The sequence below is a fragment of the Emydura macquarii genome, unplaced genomic scaffold, assembly GCF_026122565.2.
Source record: "Emydura macquarii macquarii isolate MOO-44397 ecotype Brisbane River unplaced genomic scaffold, CSIRO-AGI_Emac_v2 contig_915, whole genome shotgun sequence".
NCBI classification, from domain to species: domain Eukaryota; kingdom Metazoa; phylum Chordata; order Testudines; family Chelidae; genus Emydura; species Emydura macquarii.
The window spans coordinates 377,818-398,970 of record NW_027131052.1 but is presented as its reverse complement, the minus strand read 5'-3'; the positions used below and the strand labels follow the sequence as shown (position 1 = coordinate 398,970).

Here is a 21,153-nt window from a genome sequence, read left to right as displayed (position 1 = left end):
TCCCTGAGCCCCCTGCCCCGGGGGATCCCCCCCGAACGCACAGACTGCCAGCATGGGCGCTGAGGGGACCTGGCTCCCAGGGGCCAGCGGGGCGCGTCAGGAGCTGGAGTGCGTACGCAGCACAGGAAGAGGCATTTCGAGTAGGGCCCTCGCCACCCTGTGCGGGGAGTGGAGCCCCCAGCCTGTCTCGGTCTGGGAGGGCAGTGTGACCGAGTGGGGTGCGACACATCAGCCCTGCCCCACCGCGACCCCGGCCCGGCCCTGCCCTGCCCCCACTGCGACCCGCCACACTGCAACGCAACCCCGGCCCTGCCCCAGCCCTGCCCCGCCCCACCGCAACCCGCCCCAGACCTGCCCCGGCCCGTGGAGTTCTAACCCAGGACTCATCCAAGAGGAATTAACGCCCCCATGTACCCACCCTGGGTCCCTTCCCCGCTGCACTGGGCGTCCCCGATCTGCTCCATGGCCCGGCCTGCAGGTGAGCAGTGCTGGGGTGATGACAGCGTCACCCCCGCTGGCTGGGGCTCTTGGGTACTGAGAAGGGGGCGAACAAGCGCAGGACTGGAGGAGGTTCGCTCCGGGCTGTGCGCTACGCCTCAGGTGGCGGCACTCCACAGCTGAGCTGGGAGGACAGGCGAGGCCCCCTCCCCCCCCAGTTGAGGGGTTAACTCTGTTTTGGGGGGTACGTGAGGCCTCTGCTTCTGGCATCTGAGGGGTTAACGGTGAGCAAGCCCCTAGCACTCGAGGGTGAATCGGGGAGCGAGGTCCCTGCACTCGAGGGGTTAATGGGGGTGAGGCTTGAGGAGTTAGGGAGCAGTGAGGGGCTAATGGGGGCGAGGCCCTGGCACTCAGGGGTTAACGTGGGGGTTGCATGAGGGGCTAATGGGGGGTTGCATGCGGCCCTGGCGGCCCTGGCACCACGGGCCCTGGTCCTGCGCTGCCCTGCCCCCTCTGGGGACCGGGCTCCCTCCCCTCCCTGGCAGCTGGGCCCAGCCGGCCCCGGAGCGCGCGCCTGAAATGGTCATGAGCAGCGTTTCCGTGGCTCCTGGGCTGCTGCCCATGTAAAGGAATCTCCAGCGGCTCTCCCAGCGCCTGCCCGACCCACCTCCTGCAGCTCGGGCACAAGAGCCCTGCCCTGCACGGCTGCAGCCCCTGCACCCCGACTCTCTCCTTGCACCCCGACTGCCCTTGCAGGGAGTCCCCCCTTCCCCCGGCCTGCCCCCACCTCAGCACAGTCACTGAATCCCGTCCTCAGCCGCCAGCCCACGTGTGATGCCTGGAGCCCCGGCAGGCCCCTCGCCCCCCAGCCTGCCCCCTTGCCAGCCTGACCCGCGTTCCTCCCAAGAAGCCCATGAGCCTTGCTGCTTCCCCGCCCAGGGCGTTAGGGGAGGGGGCGCCTGTGCTGCCGTGCCGCCGGGCAGCGACTGGGCGGTGGTTGCCCGTTAGCAGGTGACAGAACCATGCCCCCTTGCTGAGCCTGCAGCCTCCCACTGCCCCTTTCTCCCTGCCCAGGGCGCTGGCAACGCCGTGAAGAGGGCATCGGACAATCTGGTGAAGGCAGCCCAGAAAGCAGCCGCCTTCCAGGACCAAGAGAACGAGACGGTGGTGGTGAAGGAGAAGATGGTCGGGGGAATCGCGCAGGTGAGGAGCAGGGTCGCTGCCCTGGCCACGGGGCCCCTTCCACTGCAGAATCGCTCTGAGAAGGTGACCCCGGCCTGGGCGGCCCAGGCACATCAGCCGGAATCTGCAGCCCTGAGCCAGGGAACGGCCCCGTCCTCCCAGAGTCGTTACCTCTGAAACCCGACGACATCCCGTGCCTGTCCAGCAGACGCAGCCAGTGAATGTGCTTCCCTCACAATCCCAGGGCCAAGCACCCTCGGGAACGTCTCTGCTGCCGTGAGACACTCACTCCCTGTGCCCACGGCGGCGCGGAATGTGGGGCTGGGGCAAGACGTGGCCTTGAATGTCAGGACAGGCCCTGCCAAAGTGCCAGACAGGATCAGGCCCGGATCCACCTGGCCTGTGTCCTGTCCTGCCTATGGCAGCCGTGCCAGGTGCTTCCGAAGAGGGGCAAGAGCCCTGCAGGCACGGGGGGGCGGTAATTGCCCCACAGCAGGCCTCATCCAGGGCTCTGTGCACTAGTCTGGCTAAGGCTTCATATCCCTGCCCGCACTGGCTGTTCCTGGGAGCTCCATAGCCAGGGCCGGCCCCGTGGGCCTCACGGAGAGAGACCCCGGCTCCCTGGCCTGGATGCGATTCTGTGGGGCCCACGTCTCAGCTCTCACATGCTGCCCAGAACATTGAATTTGTTTGTCCCCAGGGGGGCTCTGGCCATGAGGGCAAAGCGGGCCGGCGGAGTCACAGGTGCACGAACACTGGGAGCGCCCGTGGCCCTCGATCTGGGCCTGGGGAGGGAATAAGAACCCAGCCCGCCGCCCCGGGCGGGAGTCTGCTCTCTGCTAGCCTCGGGCGGGGCGGGGCGGGGCGGGGCAGACGCCAGCTGGCCGGGGCTGTGAGCGCCCCAGCAGCTGTGGCAGGGCTGGCTCACGCGCTCTCTCCCCGGCAGATCATTGCGGCGCAGGAGGAGATGCTGCGGAAGGAGCGGGAACTGGAGGAGGCCCGGAAGAAGCTAGCCATGATCCGGCAGCAGCAGTACAAGTTCCTGCCCTCGGAGCTGCGGGACGAGGGGCAGAACTGAGGGGAGCGTGGCCTTGAGCTGAGCCCTGGGGCAGAGCCTGCCCACCCCCCACTCACCGCAGAGACTGCTGTCCCCGCTCCTGTGTGCTGCAGGCCTGCCCTGAGCCAGGGCTTGCCTCGGACAAACCAGACTCCGCCTGCAGCCCAGGGCACTGGGGCCTGCCCTGACACTGCCCCCCGCTGCCCCTGGGCGCTGCACCAGCAGCTCTCCGCGCCACGTGCACGCTTCTAACCCCTGCTTGGGCACGGCCACCGTGCCTGGGGCTCTGCGGGGCACGGAGGAGGCTGGCTCTGCAGGCCTGGGCTGGGGCTCACCCCTGCAGCTGCCTCACGCCCTGCGGGGCTGCCACTCCCCCTCCTCATCCTCCCCTTTCAGGCGTTTGCCGTTGTGCCTTGTGGGTTCTGCGTCTCTCTGGGCGTCGGGTCTCCCTTGTCTCTGCCCTGGGGCCAGTTGTGCAATGGGGGAGGAGGAACCACAGAACCCGGTTCCCTGGTGACTCCTGCACCAACCCGCCCTCACCTCTGATGCCTTCTCGCTGGCTGCGCCTTCCCTGGCCCCGGCTCTAGCTGGGGCCTTAGTGCCTCTGCTCCAGTGTGCAAGGGGTTAATCTCTAGTGTGTCTGCCTGCCCCTGGAGCAGCCCCCCCCAGCCAGCCCCCCCGCTGCTCCTCATTCCCAAGTGCCTGCCTCCTGCGTCCAGTCCACCGTTTCCAGTATTTTTCTAGTGTTGAATTTCTGAAGTATTGAGTCTGTAGCTCTCAAAGCTCATTTACCCCCCTCCCCCCCTTTCTTGTTTTGATACTGAGCTTCCACTCTTGAACCACGCCAGGAAAGCGGCTGGGGAACCGGACGCCTCCTTGCAAAGGGTCCAGCAATAAAACCGGTTTCCCTGCGGCTGTGGCCAGTCTGCGTCCGTGCCCTGCCTCGGCTGAGTCAGCTGTCCCCATGCGGCCAGCAGAGACCCCCGGCCCCCCTGCTTCAAACCGGGGTGGAGAGGGCAGCGCTTTCAGCTCCTTCAAGGGGGGAGCCCCAGCCTGTCCCATTGACAGTCGCCTTGGGACAGCTGTGGGGCCTGGGGCAAGCGGGGTCTGGCTGCGGCAGGATCCCCAGCTCCTGATCTACACAGAATGGAGGAGGGGGGCAGCGGCTGCGTCAAGAGTCGGGGCGTAAAGGGGTGGAAGGCACGGGGGGGGGAGGGCACAGATGCCTGTGGGGGGGGCTGCCAGTAGGAGAATGAAGTGAGAAGGGGCCTTGGCAGGGGATAAGTAGAGCTTCTCCCCCCACCCCCGTTGGGGAAAATAACCCGAGCCCAGCACCTCACGGGGCAGGGAGCTAGCTGGGAAGCAAGTCGTGGGATGCGGGGTGCAGGGGGGAGGGGAGGGGAGAGGAGAGGCCCCCAGAGCAGTCCCTGCACTGGCGGGAACGGCTCCATCTCGCCCGGCCAGCTGCTGCGGCAGGGCCAGGCCGTGCTCGGCCCGTGGCTGATGGCGAGGGCGGCGTAGCAGCAGGGGCTGGGCGGCTGGTCCCTGCACAGGATCCCGGCGCCCGGCTGAGCAGGTGTCTGGCAGCACCGAGGCCGGCCCTCGAGCCCAGGGCCTGGCCCTGCCCTCGCGGGAGGCAGCCGGGTCTTGGTTCCCCCAGCACAAGCAGCTGCTGGTGGTTAGCAGAGCAGGGCGTGAATCTGGCTCCTGAGCAGGCAGCTGGGCCCAGGCTGGGCACGAGATGTGCTGCCGGGGACGCCCCAGCCCTGCTGCTCTCAGCCCAGGAAGGGAGCAAGGCAGAGCCAGGGCGGCTCTGCGCGGGGGTCTCTGCACCAGGCTCGCTGAGCAGCCGGCCAGCTGTGTGCAGTGTGGCCAGCCGGGCTCCCATCGCTGCGGGGGCAGAGGGGTTCCCTGCAGGCGGGTCCTGCTGCTTGGGACCTTCCGCCCCCAGCCTGACAAGCCGGTTTCCCCCAGAGGGGCTGCTGCGCGTGGCACCGGCTGGGCCCCAGCAGCCCATTGGCAGTTGCCTTCCCATCTCCCTTCCCGCCCTGCCGTTCAGCCAGGGGAGAGCAGCAAGGCCCAAGCGCCCGGCGGCCAGGGCAGGGCAGGGCCCTGGGCTGTGCCCGAGTCAAAGCAGAGCAATGAATAGCCACGCACGCGCGGCTGGAGCCAGCAAGGGGCAGATGCTGGGCTCACACAGCCGCAGCCTGCTCCAGGCACGGACCCAGCCCTTGGGTCCAGGCAGGGCCTTGACTCAAATCACATCTGAAAATGGGGGTCCTCTGGCATCACCCCAAACCCCTGTCACAACTCCCTGAAGCCTGGCCCGAAACCGCCCTGTGCCCCGCCCCCATCCCAGCTCCTCCGCTGATTACGCACCAGACCCCGGCACCCGGCCATTCCCGGACCTGCTCAAGAGGCCGGCACGTCGCCTCCATGGGCTCCCGCTACACGCTTCTCCCCAGGGGACACCCTGCTTGCGCCAACGTTGGGCCATTGCAGGCGGGTTCCCGGCCTCCCACGTCATGGTAGAAATCACCCTGCAGCGAGGCGCAGTTACAGCTGCTGCCACGCTCCCCAGCTGGGCAGAACAGGGCTGGATGAGGCACGCTGAAGCCGGAGCGCCTGCTGCTGTTGGCACGAGCAGGCCCTAACGCAGCCTGGCCTGAGGTGAGGGGCACAGCCCGGCCTGAATGGGAGTCCTGACCCTCGGAGTCACTAGGGCTGGGCGCCAGGGGAGGCCGCGGAGCTGGGGATTCGCCCTCTGGGCTGGCAGCGTGCCCCGTGTCTAGGCATTGCAGACTTGGCGTGTGGAGTGATGGGAGCAGAGGGGGAGGTTGGTGTGACGTTTTTCTAAGGGCCAGTGATGGAGAAGTCAGCACGACCCTGGGTAACTTGTTCCAGTGGTGGGTCACTCTCAACGATCAAATCTGCACCTTATTGCCAGTCCGACTTGGTCCAGTTTCAGGCTCCAGCCACTAGGCTGCCTTAGACCTTTGGCTGCTCGAGACGGACGTGCCCATTATCCAACATTTGTCATGGACTGGGGTCAAGTCACGCCACGACTTTCTCTTTAAGCTAAACAGATCAAGCTCCTGGAGTCTGTCACGGGAAGGCAGATTTTCCTGTCCTTTCATCCTGCCCAGCCTGCTCGAGGAGCTGCAACAGGCCTGGGGGAGCCTCTGCCAGGGGCCACCGAGAGTGAAATCAATGACAAAACCCCCACGGACTTCAATGGGCCCAGGATTTCACCCCAGGACTCCCCCGGGATGCCGCATCAGGATAAAGGGAGGCAGAGGCCAAGAGGAGCTTCTCCTCTCCTCAAGGCCTGGCTGCAGATTTCTCCCCGGTTACCTGGGCGCTGATGCAGGGTTACACTCACGCTCCAAACGGAGCAGATGCTAGGCGTGGAGAACAGAGCGTCCCAGAGCAGCCAGAGAATGGGGAGGAGGTAACAGCCTCACTCCACGCTGCCTTTACGGCTGATGCGCTCGCTGAGAGCAGGGTCACCAGGCCGCCATCCTGCATAAGCACCACAGCCTTGCCTTAATGTGTTGATAGCTTCAGTTTCCAGCCACTGGAACTTCTTGTACCTGTGTCTGCTGGACTGATCAGTCCTCTCAACAAATCTTGGTTCCTCAGGTTGGTGCTGCTAGGCTGTGATGAGGTCACCCCGTCACCTGCTCTTTGTTAAGCTAACTAGATAGGTAGATGGGTAGATAACTAGGTAGGTAGATTAGATGGATGGATAGATAGATAACTAGGTAGGTAGGTAGATAGATAGGTAACTAGGTGGGTGGGTAGATAACTAGGTGGGTGGATGGATGGATGACTAGGTAGATAGATAGATAGATAGATAGATAACTAGGTGGGTGGATGGATAGATAGATAACTAGATGGATGGACAGACGGATAACTAGGTGGATGGATGGATAGATAACTAGATAGATAGATTAGATGGATGGATAGATGGATAACTAGGTGCATGGGTAGATGGATAGATGGATAACTAGGTGGATGGATGGATGACTAGGTAGATAGATAACTAGGTAGAGCTCCTGCAGCCTCTCACTACAGGGCAGCGTTTCTCACCCTTCGATCATTCTCATGGCTCTTCTCTGAATCGTTTCAATTTATCAACATCCTTCCTGAAGTGTGGGCCCCAGAACTGGCCACAGGGTCCGGTTACTGGTCTCACCAGTGCCAGGTAGAGCGCTCGTTCACACACATACACTGCTAACATAAGAGACCAGTCGTCCAGCTAGCCCAGTATCTGGTCCGCTCCCAGTGCCAGTGCTCCAGAGAGAATGAGCAGAACGGGGAATCCCCTGCCACCCATTCCCAGCATCTGTGTATACAGCTGGGCCCTGCAGATCAGGCCTAGGCCATACTGCCTGATATGTGCCAGTGGCTTTCAGCCGACCGAAGCCGCTCAGTACCCCACTCCCTAGTGTTAGAACGTGTAGCTAAAGGTGTCATGGTAAGAGGGCGCTGGGAAACGAACAGCTCGCTGACTGTAACGGTTCTCGCTGAATGTAAGTACAGAAAGTATACAGCAGGGCAGAACCTGTGACTAAACGGTGCTCAAACCAGCCCATGTTTTAGACCATGCTGGGTGGTCTAAAACCAGCTTTTCTCCAGACCAGGGACCGGGGCCAGTAAATACCTGCACACGGTGTGACTCCATTCCGTCAGCTCGTTTGTGCTCGTGGGTGCAAGACAGGCTCTCGTCTGTCAGGCAGGAGCAGACAGCATCTGCTCTCCACCAGACCCTGGCCGCACACCAGCAGAGAACAGGACCGCGGCAGGGATGTGTCAGAAGGAGGCATGTTGACGTTTCATGGGAGTGACCCTTTAAGTGATTTCACCTGAGGGGATGAGGAAACCCAGGACCCTGGCTAAAGGCAGGCAGCCGTTGCTGGAGAGGAACTTGCTCAGGGGAGTTCCCTCACCACAGACTCTATAGCTTGTCTTCACTTATCAAAGCGTCGTTTTACTTGTGTCTGTAAAACCCTTTCTGCCGCTAGCCTGTCTGCCTGAGCTCACCTCGAACCTCGCTGCTGAACCGAACACGCGGCTTAACCTCGTAGCAGAACCACCGCTCTGGAGGGAGAACTGCTCAAGATAACAACCTGCTATTGCTGCCTCTTCAAAGGCCCAGCAACTTACTAACGTCTGTACGTGTTCCAGGAGGGGACTGGGAGCCAGTTTAGGGGAAACTTGGGCCCGGGGCGTGTTAATGTCACGCTGCAAACAGTAACTGGGCAGTGGAAGGCAGGGTCGCACCTTGCGTGGTCGCACGCCGGCAGCCCAGCATTTAGGGCACCCGGAGTTGCAGGGCAGCTGGTGACAACCTCTCACGGGCCTGGACTGAACCCAAATGACATCCCAGGATCACACCAGCCTTTTTGGCCAGGGTGTCACACGGGGAGCTCAAGTTCGGCTAATTCTCCACTACCACCCCCAAATCCTTTTCAGAGTCACTGCTTCCCAGTCTAGAGTGCCCAGCCTGTAGAATCCGAGAAGATGAGTGTTGGAAGGGAGCTCAGGAGGTGTCTAGTACAACCCTGCTCAAAGCAGGACCAACCCCGACTAAACCATCCCAGCCAAGCTTTGTAAAGCTGCACTGTAGGAAGGTGCGGTGGTCTTCCTCTGAGGCGGGGCCCGAAGAAGGGCCACAACCGCGGGGCCAGAGAGTAAAAGGGCCGGCAGCCCAGTCTGCCTGGCAATCAGAAAGCCGACTCGCAATAGGTCCTGCTGGCCGACCAATCCGGCAACAGCGGGGCGGAGCCTCAGCCAGGGCTGAGAGTATAAGAAGCAGGCCCCGCAGCTCAGAGGAACAAGCTGCTGCTGGAGGTAGATGTGCCACCCCGCCAGCTGCAGCAAAGGCCTGAACTGGGCCGGGCCGGGCCGGGCTGGGCTGCTGCTGCTGCTGCTCCAAGCGAGCACCTCCTGGAGCAAGGACCCTGGGAGCGGCCCCAGCGACCAACCACTAAGGGGTGGGTTGGGCCCCCGGACCCTCTAGGCTGGCCTAGGCCTACAGGCCCCCAGGACTGGGCTGGGCCCCAGTGACTGGAGCGAGTCCCCCGAGCCTGAGGGCTGGGAGATCACCTCCGAGGCCGGGCCTGACCTGGAGTTGCTGCCCCTCGCCGAGGAGCTCCTGCATTGCTGCCGGTGGATGCAGAGGGACTGGCGAGCCTGCCACGGGTTGTGTACCCCAGCGACACCAGCGACCCGGCGGACACAGGTACTTGGGGATATGGGGAGGAAGTGGCCCAGGGGCAGCCATAGCCGTGGCTGAGACAGGGGCAAGCCCCGTCGGTGTGTTGCAGCGGGAGCCCCGCCGACTGAGTGGCAGCGTCTTTGCCACTGCCAGGGCCCTGGGCTGGGACGCAGTGCAGACGGGTGGGCCTGCGTCCCCCTCCCCTCACCCTTGTCCCTGCCACCCCGGGAGTGATTGTCGTCCCCTGCACTCCTGACTCGAAGACATTGCTGCCTGCCCACCCTGCCTCAGGGCCGGAGCACCAGACTCGTATCCGAAGCCAACGTTCCCCTGGTAGGACGGTGCAGTGGCCTTCCTCCGAGCCAGGGCCCGAAGAAGGGCCACAACTGCGGGGCCAGACCAGACCCTGTGCTACACGCACCTCAAAACCCTCTAAGGATGGAGATTCCACCACCTCCCTAGGTAACCCATTCCAGTGCTTCACCACCCTCCTAGGGAAAAACTTTTTCCTAATGTCCAACCTAGACCTCCCGCCCTGCAACTTGAGACCGTTGCTCCTTGTTCTGTCATCTGCCACCACTAAACAGCCTAGCCCCATCCTCCCTGGAACCCCCTTTCAGGTAGTTGAAGGCTGCTATCAAATCCCCCCTCACTCTTCTCTTCGCAGACTAAACAAGCCCAGTTCCCTCAGCCTCTCCTCATAAGTCTTGTGCTCCAGCCCCCTAATCATTTTTGTTGCCCTCCGCTTGTCTCTGTCCAATTTGTCCACACCCTTTCTCTAGAGGGGGGCCCAAAACTGGACACAATACTCCAAATGCATCCTCACCAATGCCGAATAGAGGGGAATGATCACTTCCTGTGATCTGCTGGCAATGCCCCTCCTAATGCAGCCCAATATGCTATTAGCCTTCTTGGCAACCAGGGCACCCTGCTGACTCATCTCCAGCTTCTTATCCACTGTTACCCCCAGGTCCTTTTCTGCAGAACTGCTGCCTAGCTCGTCGGTCCCCAGTCTGTAGCTGTGCATGGGATTCTTCCATCCTAAGTGCAGGACTCTGCACTTGTCTTTGTTGAACCTCATCAGATTTCTTTTGGCCCAATTCTCCAATTTGTCAAGATCACTCTGTATGTTGGAGAGTAGTGACAGGATATCTACGACTCCTCGCAACTTAGTGTCACCCGCAAACTTGCTGAGGGTGCAATCCACCCCATCCTCCAGATCATTAATGAAGATGTTTAACAAAACTGGACCCAGCACCAATCCCCGGGGCACTCCACTTTTGACCGGCTGCCTGCTAGACATGGAGCCATTGATCACTACTCGTTGAGCCCTATGCTCTAGCCAGTTCTCTATCCATTTTATAGTCCATTCATCCAACCCATACTTCTTTAACTTGCTGATAAGAATACTGTGAGAGACCGTATCAAAAGCTTTGCTAAAGTCAAGGTATATCACATCCACCGCCTTCCCTACATCCACAGAGCCAGTCACCTCTTCATATAAAGCAATCAGGTTGGTCAGGCATGACGTTCCCTTGGTGAATCCATGCTGACTGTTCCTGATCACCTTCCTCTCTTCCAAGTGCCTTAAAATGGGTTCCTTGAGGACCTGTTCCATGATTTTTCCAGGGACTGAGGTGAGGCTGACCAGTCTGTAGTTCCCCGGATCCTCTTTCTTTCCATTTTTGAAGGTGGGCACTGGGATTTGCCTTTTTCCAATTGTCCGGGACCTCCTGTGATCACCAGGAGTTTTCAGAGATAATAGCCAATGTCTCTGCCATCACATCAGCAATTCCTTCAGCACCCTCGGGTGCATTGCATCCGGCCCCATGGACATGCTTTTCTAAATAGTCCTGAACCTGTTCCTTCAGCACTGAGGGCTGCTCACCTTCTCCCCATTCTGTGCTGCCCAGTGCAGTCATCTGGGAGCTGAGCTTGTCTGTGAAGATAAGAGGCAAATAAAGCATTGCGTACCTCAGCTTTTTCCACATCATCTGTCAATGAGTCGTCACTGTACCTGTCACTGTATGTAAGGGCTACATTCTTTGGTCCTGGATATATACAATTAGCTGTATTAAAACACACTGGTTGCTTGTTCCCAGCTTACCAAGGGACCACAGTCACTTTGTATCAGTGACCTGGCTTTCTTCTTTACCACTCCCCCCCAGCTCTGTGTTATCTGCAGACTTTATCAGTGAGGATTTTGTTTTGTACTAGGTACAAATATTAAATAGCATAAGGCCAAGAACCAATCCCTGTGGGACCCCACTAGAAACGCCTGGTTCTTTGTTTACTGTTACATTTTGAGACCTGCCACCTTTATCAACCAAACATGTATTCTCGTTAAAAAATCACGTTAGTTTAACAGGATGTATTTTCCATAATCCCCTATTGACTGGCACTAAGTACATTACTTGCCTTTCGTTCTTTGTTAGTCCAATCCTGTGTCAGCCATTCTATTATTTTGCCCAGGATCAATATCCAGTTGACAGGCTTATAATTACCTTGGTCAGCCCATTTATCCTTTTCAGATATTGGCACAATACTAGTTTTCTTCCAGTCTTGTGGAACTTTCTCACTGTTCTAAGAGTTATTGACAAGTCAACATTAATGGTTCAGTGAGCACCTCAGCCAGCTCTTTTAAAACTCTTGGAGGCAAATTATCCAGACCTGATTATTTTAAAATGTCTCATTTTAGTAGCTGCTGTTTAACAGCCTCTGAATTACTGTTGGAATAGAAAGTGTTCCATAACCATCATGTGATACAAGCACATCATCTGTTTTTAGTGAACACTTCTGCAATTTCTCTGTTCATGACAATTTTACCATTCCCACCTAGCAATGGACCAATGCCAGTGTCAGGATTTTTTTTGTCTCTAATATAATTACACTCCCTATTGTCCTTAACTCTGATGGCCACAGATGTCACCTGGTGGCTTTTTGCTTCCTTATCCATTTTTTACAATTCCGAAATTCTGATTTACATGAATTACTGTCAACTTTCCCTTTCTTCCAGTTGTTATCTAGATCCTTGTTTATAACTGCCTACGCTTCCCCTCTAATCCAGGCTGAATTTGTTTGAAACCAGCGCAGCCTTCTTTCTCAATTGTGGCTTTTGGGACAGAGTAAAATGTTCTTAAACAATTCCCAATGATCATTCACATTTTTCTGTCTAAATTCTGTCCTAACTGATTCGGGTCATAATTGTCTTCAGCTTTGTGAAACTGACCCTTTAAAAGCATGTTGTGGGTGTGCATGTGAGAAAGGGAGAGTGTGGGAATAAATAAATAATGGTTTGGATTTTATTCTGTTGTCACATAACAGATGTGACCAGCATGTGATCACTTCTTCCTCAGTTACCCCAGGTAGCCACGTTGGTTTACAGGTGAGGGCAGCATTTGTTTCTGGGGTTAGTTCCTGTTTTCCCCAAGGGTTGTAGAAGGGAACCAGAGGCTTGGGCCTAGTGGGAGGCAAGTAGGATCCACTTAGGTGGAGACCTAGAGAGGACTTCTGTATGTGCACAGGGGGAGGGAGAAGGCCTTTGTCTAGCAGGAACATTGTGAAGGAGCATTTCCTGGTAAAGAGGCATCCTACATCTCCCTAGACACACCCACCCACACACACACACACAGTGCCCCCCCGGGCCTTCGCTCGAACTGGCAGCTCTCGGTGCTGCTTTCTGGGCTGTATGCCCCTGGAGCCAGTTGAGGCACCCACAGCGGAGCTCACGGTACATGGCTGCACCCTGGGTGCCCACCCCAGCTGGCTCCCCCTCCCCCAGAGGTGTCTCCCTAAAAGACTCCTCCGGTTCTCCAGCTTTCCCACTGGATCCTGAGTTCTCACCTGAAGGCTCGCCCAGGACTCGCCCTGCAGTCACATTGTGGGGCTGACCCTCCATGGCTCACCTGTCCTCACCCACAGTGGTCTGTCCTGCTGGTCCTAGCGGTTCCTCCCTTGAATTCTGCACGGCTCCCCCGACACAGCCCCCGTGGGCTGAAACAAGTGGGGTTCTCACACTTCCTGGCGCCCTCCCTGCCGGTCACCCCAAGAGCTCCCAGGCCTCCAGCTCCTCTGGCGCCCCAGTGCCCAGGGCAGCACTGATCCCAGAGAGCAGCAGCCTTCTCTGTAAGTGCCCCCCATGCTCAGCCAAACCCCTCCCCACATGTGCTCCCGACTCCTGCTTGTTCACCCTCTCTGGCCCCTGGGGTTCTCCCTGGCTATTCCCTCGGAGCTGCCTCCCCCCGGGCTAGAGAGAGCCCTGCTCAGCCTAGAGCACTGCCCAGGGGCTCGCTGCAATGACACCTGGCCCCACGCTCGCTCTAACCCGTCCCAGCCGTGTCTCCTAAACTGCCCCCAGGGGCCCACCCTAGGTATGCTGCTCATTGTGCCCTGTCACGGGATGTCTGGGTTACCCTGTGTCCCCTGGCGGGCAGGGCAGCGCAGGGCAGGGCAGGGCTGTTACCCCTCTTGTACAGATGGCACCTAGGTCACAGAGACTAAGTGAGCTGCCCAAGGACACACCCAGGCTGTGGCAGAGCCGGAACTTGAACTCATCTCTTGCAAGTCCTAAGTTAGGGCCCTGGCCAATCCTCCCCCTCTGCCCTCATCCTAAACACAGCTCCTCCACATCCCCCCACCCCAGCAGCATCCTCCTCCCTGACTACAGCTGCCAGTCGAATAAGCAGCCCCTGGCAGCGGAGCAAGGGGCAGGAGAGGAGCTGTGCTCTCTGCCCCCCAACACCCACCCCAGCACCACCAGCAAGGCGTGCGCCCGGCCCTGCACGTCCCCTCACCGTGCTGCCATTCTCATGATCATTCTTGTTTTCCTTCAAGCCCCGAGGAGCTGTGATGGTTTCAGCCTCCGTTCCTAAAGACAAAGTAAGTGTCGAGCCCACGTGGCGATGGAGAAAGCTTCACAACGTGACCTCAATGCACCCTAGGGCCCAGCCAGCAGCAGGCACATAAGAGCCGCAAATCTCTCATGTACAGAATCATGATTTTGTATGAGCCTGACTCATGATTTCTGAGCAGGTGGGGTTGGCAATAAGCACGGCCAGACTGGGACAGACCAAGGCCCATCTAGCCCCGCGTCCTGTCTGCCGACAGCGGCCAGTGCCAGGCGCTTCAGAAGGAATGAACAGAACAGGCCATCATCAAGTGATCCAACCCGTCACCCATTCCCAGCTTCCGGAGAGCAGAGGCTAGGGACACTGCAGAGCATGGTTTTGCCTCCCTGCCCAGCCTGGCTAAGAGCCAGTGAAGAACCTGTCCTTCATTAACTTCTCTAGTTCTTTTTCATACCCTGCTGGTCTTGGCCTTCGCAACATCCTCCGGCAAGGAGTTCCACAAGTTGACTGTGTGTTGTGTGAAGACATACTTCCTTTTGTTGGTTTTAAACCTGCTGCCTGTTAATTCATCTGATGACCCCTAGTTCTTGTGTTATGAGAAGGGGTAAACAACACTTCCTTATTCACTTTCTCCTCACCAGTCATGATGTTATAGTAGCTGCCCTTACAACTGGTTTTCCAGCTGTTCCTGGCCTGCCTCGGCCAGAGCTGTCTCCTTGAGAGCACCAGGAGCGAGGGGGTTGGGCTGGGCTGCCCTGGCCAGCCCTCTCCTTCCTGCACAGGACTCTTGGTGCCAGACACTGGCCCCTGCACTCCTCTGCCCAGTGTCCCCCGCAGGCTGTCACGGGCCCTGCCGGAGTCGCACTCAGACTGGCTATGCAGGCTGGGAAGTGACAGCAGCATCTGTAGCTGCTGACATGGAGAGGAGGCTGCTGCGGCAGGAGGGGGGCTGGCGCGCCGTGTCGGCGGGACCCTTTCCCTGTACACAGCCAGGAGAACCAGGCCCCGCACACCTGGCCTGAGTGGGGGCGCTGGGGGGCCGAATGCCAGCAGCAGGCGCTGTGAGCGGGGAAGCAGGGAGGCCGTGAGCAGCTGCCGCCAGCGGGGACCGACCTGACCCGGGTGTAAAAGGTTGAGCCAGGCAGGGGTATTCCCTGCACCAGCCTCAGGCGGGGAGCGAGGAGGAGGCGCTGCCCACGGCGGGAGAGGGCAGGGAGCTGTGCCCCACCGATGTGGCCTGATGGTGGGACTGAATAATGTGGGAGGCCTCAGGAACCGCTGGCTACTGAAGGGAGCGTCTCCCCTCGCAGGCTCTTTGCCGTGAAAGGGGCTCGCGAGGGCTGCCCCTGAGCTCGCCGTGGGGCCAGAGGATAACACACACAGCAGCTGCCGTCTGAGCCAGGCCCCAGCCCTCCCCTGGAACCACTCCACAGCGCCCTTTTCCCTGCCTCTGACACGCCTGGTCCCAGGCTGGGCAGCACAACCCCGCCACGGCTCAGCTCGCAGATAGCAGCTGGGGACAGCGGCTCCACTCCAGCAAGGTGTAAAGGTGGCCCTCAGGGAGCCCAACTGCCCCTCCCCCTCGTCAGCGCCCCATGAGCCAAGGGGGGGGGGCTGCATCACCCCCCCCCCCCCCCCACATCAGAAACCTCCTTCTCCAAGAGCTTGATTGACAGAGCATCCATGCTGCGGGGGGGGAGATGCTGGTGGCTGGGCTGGGCTGGGCTGGGCTGGGCTGTGCTGGGCCAGCTGCCCGGCTCTCACAAAGCTGACCAGTTGGCATGAAATGCAGCGGCTGCGGGCAAGGCAGGCTCAGTGGGCTGACTTCTTCTCACAGCATCTGGGAGTCACCTGGTCTCCCTGAATGTTACCGCAGAGCATGGGGGTGCCCCCACCTAACTTCTCCCTGGGTGGGGGGCTGGAAATGCACCTGATTCCTGCTCCCCTATCACATTCCCACATCCCTCCCACACAGCACCCGTGTCGGTGTCTGGTTTATATGAGACTGACCTTCTGCAGGGTGGGTGGAAGGGAGTGCATGATGCACCAGTGCTTACATCGCATGGAAAGTATGCCGGGCAGGCCCCAGCCCTGCACCCTGTACTGCCAGCTGCGGGGCCAGACCGTCACAGGTGCTGCTGTGGGGAAGGGGGGGAGCAGCTCCATGGCTGGGGGCGCATTGCAGGGAGGATCCTTGCTGTTGCAGATTCTCCCAAATACCCCAGCAGAGTGCACTGGGGGGGCCTGATGGGTCTGCTGCAACCATCCCAGCTTCTCTGAACTCTGGGGACTTGGCATTTGGCATCGGGACTGGAGACTGAGTCATGCCGGGCGTCCTAAAATATCCCTGACCCACGGGAGGCAAAGGCTGGCCTGTGGGCACCCTGCACCCCTCTGCAAACTGCAGCTAGGCAGGACTGATGTTGATGGGGAGGGGACCTAGCTGAGACCCCACCCAACGCACCTGTCCTCCGCTCACCAAAGCAGCCTGATCCCAGTGTGATCCCAGACACCCAGGTAACAACAGTGACAAACGCCTCTTTCCCGACCCCCTTTCCCAGAGAGGATCTAGCCCAGCCCAGGGGCCTGGCCATGTGTGTCCCTGCAGCCCTGGCTGGAGCTCTGACCCTGCAGCTGGGTGGCAGCAGCCTGGAAATCCCAACATATGCAGACATGGCAGCGTGCCAAACAGCAGGACTCACTGCCTCCAGCCGTTCTGTCTGCTTCTGAGCCAGCTGTAGGCCTGGTCCCCGGGACCACTCCTGACCACTCAGCCAGAGCCCCTCCCAGAGTGGAGATGAGGTGTTCTTGGTGGAGGGGCCTGACACGGGATAGAATCAGCGAAGTCTGTGCTGTGAGGGATCTCAAAGTCATCCGGCTCCTTCCCCGGCACGGAGGCAGGACAAGTAAAGCTAGGCCATCCGTGCCAGGGTCTCTAAAACTCGCAGTGACGGGGATTCCACAGCCTGCCTTGGAAGCCTGTTCCAGAGCTTAATGACCCTGAAAGGCAGAAAGCGCTTCCTAATCTCTAACTACAATCTCCCTTGTTGCAGATTGGACATGGAGAACAATTGATCGCTGCCTGCTTTAGAAGAACGTAAGAGCAGCCAGACGGGGTCAGATCAATGCCCCATCTAGCCCAGTGTCCTGTCTTCTGATAGTGGCCAACGCCAGGTGCTTCAGAGGGAATGAACAGAACAGGGCAATCATCAAGTGATCCAACCCTCGTCGGCCAGCCCCAGCTTCTGGCAATCAGAGGCTTAGAGACATGCAGCGCATGGGGTGGCATCCCTGGCCATATTGACTAATGGCCATTGAAGGACCAAGCCTTCATTAACTTGTGTAATTCTTTTTGAACCCACTTATAGTTTTGGCCTTCACAACATCCCCTGGCAGTGAGTTCCACAGATTGGCTGTGCATTGTGTGAAGAACCGTAGGGCTAGAAGGGACCACAAGGATCAGCTAATCTAACCACTGCCAAGATGCAGAATTTGTTGTGTCTAAACCATCCAAGACAAGTGGCTATCCAGCCTCCTCCTGAAAACCTCCAGCAAAGGAGCTTCCACAACCTCCCTAGGCAGTCTGCTCCATCGCCCTACTGTTCTTACAGGTAGGGAGCTTCTCCTGAGCTGGAACCTGAGCTGTATTTCCTTACCTTCTTTTAAACCTGCTGCCTCTTAATTGTATTGGTTGACCCCTGCCTCTTGTGTTATGTCAAGGTCATGGCTCCCACATGGGGGGAGGGTACACTTCACCAGGGCCCGGCCCAGGCTACAACCCCCATTACCATGAGGAAAAAAATGTGTGGCGTGTGTGTGTGGGAGGGAGGGAGGGAGGAAGCCCCTGTGACAAGTTTGTACTGGGCCTGAAAAAATTATGCTTGTGTCCTGGTGAAGGGGTTAAAAAACACTTCCCTATTCACTTTCCCCACATCGTTCATGATTTTATAGACCTCCCATAGCCCCCTTCGTCATCTCTTTGCTACACTGTGCAGTTCCAGTGTTGTTAATCTCTCCTCAGACGGGAGCTCTTCTCTGTTCCCTCTGCAATTCTAATCTCTCTCTTCTGAGCGGGGATGACTAGAACTGCAGGCAGTATTCGAGGTGTGGGCTGACCAGGGATTTATCTAGTGGCATTCGGATATTTCTGTCTTATCGATCCCTTTCCTGATGCTTTCTGACATTCTGTTCGCTTTCTGACTGCCGCTGCACATTGAAAACATCTGCTCACAGAACTGTCCACAATGACTCCAAGGTCCCTTTCTTGATTGTAACAGTTCATTTAGACCCCATCATTGTGTGTGTTTAGAGGGGCTTGTGATTTCCCCGGGTGCATGACTTTGCACTTAACATTGAATTTCATCTGCCATTTTGTTGCCCAGTCACCCAGTCTTTTTAGATCCTTTTTGTAACTCTTCAGTCAGCTTTGGACTTAACTATCTGCAAATGTTGCCATCTCACTGTTCACTACCCTTTCCAGTTCATTGATGAATACGTTGAACGGCACTGGTCCCAGCACAGATCCTTGAGAGACGCCTGCTATTTAGCTCTCTCTGTTGTGGAAACTGACCGTTTTTCCCTACCCTTTGTTTCCTAGCTTTTAAGCAGTTACTGATCCAGGAGAGGACCTTCCCTCTTATCCCATAACTGCCTCGTTTGCTTAAGATCCTCTGGTGTGGAATCTTGTCAAAGGCTTTCTGGATTTCCAAGTGCACTGTATCCACTGATCACCGTGTCCACATGCTTGTTGACCCCCTCAGAGAGTTCTGATCTAGAACAGCCCTTAACATATTTGAATGCTTATCAGATCCTCCTCCGTCTTCTTTTCTCAAGAAGAAACATGCCCAGGTTTTTTAACTTTTCCTAATAGGTCAGAGTTTCTAAACATTATGTCGCTTGTTGCTCTCCTCTGGACTTTCTCCAACTTGTCCCCACCTTTCCTAGAATGTGGTGCCCAGAACTGGACCCGGTTCTCCACTGGCGCCCTCCCCAGTGCCGAGTGCAGCAGTACAACAACACTGCTGTTAATACAGCCCAGACTGACATTAGCCTTTTTTCACAACTGCGTCACGTTGTTGACTCATCTTCAAGTGGTGATCCACTGTTACCTCCTGATTCTGTTCAGCAGTGCTGCCACCAGCCAGTTAGCCCCCACTTTGTAGCTGTGCATTTGATTTTTCCTTCCTAATTTAAATACTTTGCACTTCTCTTCATTAGATTTCATCTTGTTGATTTTAGACCAAAATTATCTAATTTGTCAAGGCCATTTTGAATTCTAATCTTATCTTCCAAAGCGCTTGCAACCCTCCCAGCTGGGTGTTAGCTGCACATTTTATGAGCAGACTCGCCATGCCATTAACCAGGTCATTCATGAAAACACTGACTGGTACTGGCAGGTTGGCAGCAAACCATTGAGAGCAGCTCTTTGAGGATGGGCTTTGTGCACCCACTTTATAGCAATTTAACCTAGACCACGGTTCTCTAGTTTACTTAGGAGAACGTCAGATGGGTTTGTGTCAAAAGCCTTACTAAAGTCAAGATAGCGCCCGTCTCCTGCTTCCCCCGTAACTGCGCTGCCAATCGCCGCTGCAGCTGTCCTGGCAGTTAGCTGGGGGAACAGAGCTCGTGCTGTGCCGGATGCCTCCCTGCTGCTCGTTGCTCGTCTTGCAATAGCCTTTCTTCTGGTAACAGGGCCTCTGGCCAGGTTTCTATTTAGTCCAACAGGAGCCCTGTCCAAATGCCAGCCCCAGCTGGTGCTTAGCCCCAGCCCGGGCTCTGTGCCCCTTTATCAGTGGCTGCCAGAGGAACCCAGGCCTGCCCACTACACCAGGTTCCAGCCAAGGGACCCTATAACCAACAGTTCAACTCTTCCACCACCATCCTTATGCCTGTTTTTTACAGTCCTAGAAGAGGAGGGTGGGAAGGGACCTCAGGAGTCAGCTAGTCCCACCTCTGCTCACAGCAGGACCTTGGTTTCCCATGGCTCCTTCTTACCAAGCCTCCCTGTTTTCTCTTCCTGCTTCAGGGTTTACCACTGGAGCTTCTGCTCCCTTATGGCTACTTCACCCCTCCTAGCCCCTGTCAGACACCCAACTCCAGGGCAGGGCAGGGCAGGGCCTCACTGCTTACCCTTCCCCAGGGCTCATCCTGCCTGCCGCCTGCTCCCAGGCAGTGACTGCAGACTCCTTTCCTTTCCCTTCAGCCTGCTGCCAGCTCAGCTCCCTGCTCTCTGAGCGCTTCCTTCTGGCTAACCCTGGCCTTCTGCTCACAGTGACGCCAGGTGCCGTAACTGGCCGCTCAGGCTCTCGTTGACTGTACGGGGCTGGTGTGGGGCCATATCCCAACACACCCCAGCCACGAGGCCACGAGCCCTGGCAAAGAAGGAAATGCGGCTGGTCTGACATGGTTTGTTCTTGACCAAGCCATGCTGGCTGCTCCTTCTAACCTTGTTGTCCTGGACCCTGGGAGCATGTCAGGCTGAGTGCAGCAAGCTAGACTGCAGCAGACGCTGCACAGTGAGTTCAGCAGCTGGGGCGGGGCAGGGCAGTGCGGGGTGGGGCGCACAGGGGCAGGGGGAGACCAGGGCAGCCTTTGCCATGGCCAGATCACTGCACTTCCAAATGCTTAGCTGCTCGCCCTGCTGCGGGCACGCTAGCCCTATCCCTGCTGGACCCCCACTGAACAGCCCACTCCCTCTTGCCAGGTGCCCGTGCTGCTTCCCCTGGGATCCACAGGGACCACACAGCTCAAGAACCAAGGGCAGGCAGGGGTGCGCACCTCAGTGGGCCCGGCTCAGCTCCAGCCGTGCCAGGCTCAGAGAGAGCCAGGGAGGCGTGTGAGCAGCCAGTGTAATGACGGAGAGGAGGGGCAGCTGGGACTGGAGAGGAACGTGCACTGGCTGGCCTGCTCCCCTGGGCCCCCCCAAACAGGAATGCGGGGGCTGCAGGCTCTCTCAGGGCCCCTCTCCCCACCCTTCGCCCCCTGCCAGTTGCCTGCAGTGCTGGGGCCAGTCTCCTGTCTCTCACGCTGCAGCCCCCACCTTCCTTTCCCTGTGTGCCGGTCACCCCAGTCTCCAGGCCTGCAGGGAGAGCAGCTGCCAGGATCCCGAGCGGGATTCTGGCTCTGCATTCCTGCGGCCCCAGCCCCGCCCCGTGCAGCAGCACCATCTTTGGACTCTGCACGTCCCAGCCTCATCAATCTCTCCCTGGCCCTTCGGCGCCAAAGGCCCTGGCTGGGCCCTGGTTTTCCATCTCCTCCTGCATCGGGGTGGGGGGGGGGAGTCAGTGGGCTCTCTGTGGGGGGAGGGGGAGGAGAGCAGGCAGCCCCACGTGGGCCCCTCTCTCTGTGGGGGGGGGGGGCGAGAGGGGGCAGGCGGCCCCGCTTGGGCCCCCAGACTCTGCCCCAGT

General features: G+C 58.4%; 1 protein-coding gene across 4 annotated transcripts in view; it reads left to right on the top strand.

Moving 5' to 3' along the window:
- Positions 1–3,877, top strand: part of TLN1 (talin 1) — a 122,952-nt gene extending 119,075 nt beyond the window's left edge. For all 4 annotated transcript variants that reach the window (XM_067543528.1, XM_067543530.1, XM_067543527.1 and 1 more), the window contains 2 exons: positions 1,513–1,641; positions 2,567–3,877. In XM_067543528.1, the coding sequence (XP_067399629.1) occupies positions 1,513–1,641; positions 2,567–2,698 (261 nt within the window). In that variant the 3' untranslated portion in view covers positions 2,699–3,877. The remainder of the gene's footprint in view (positions 1–1,512; positions 1,642–2,566) is intronic.
- Positions 3,878–21,153: the final 17,276 nt, after the last annotated feature.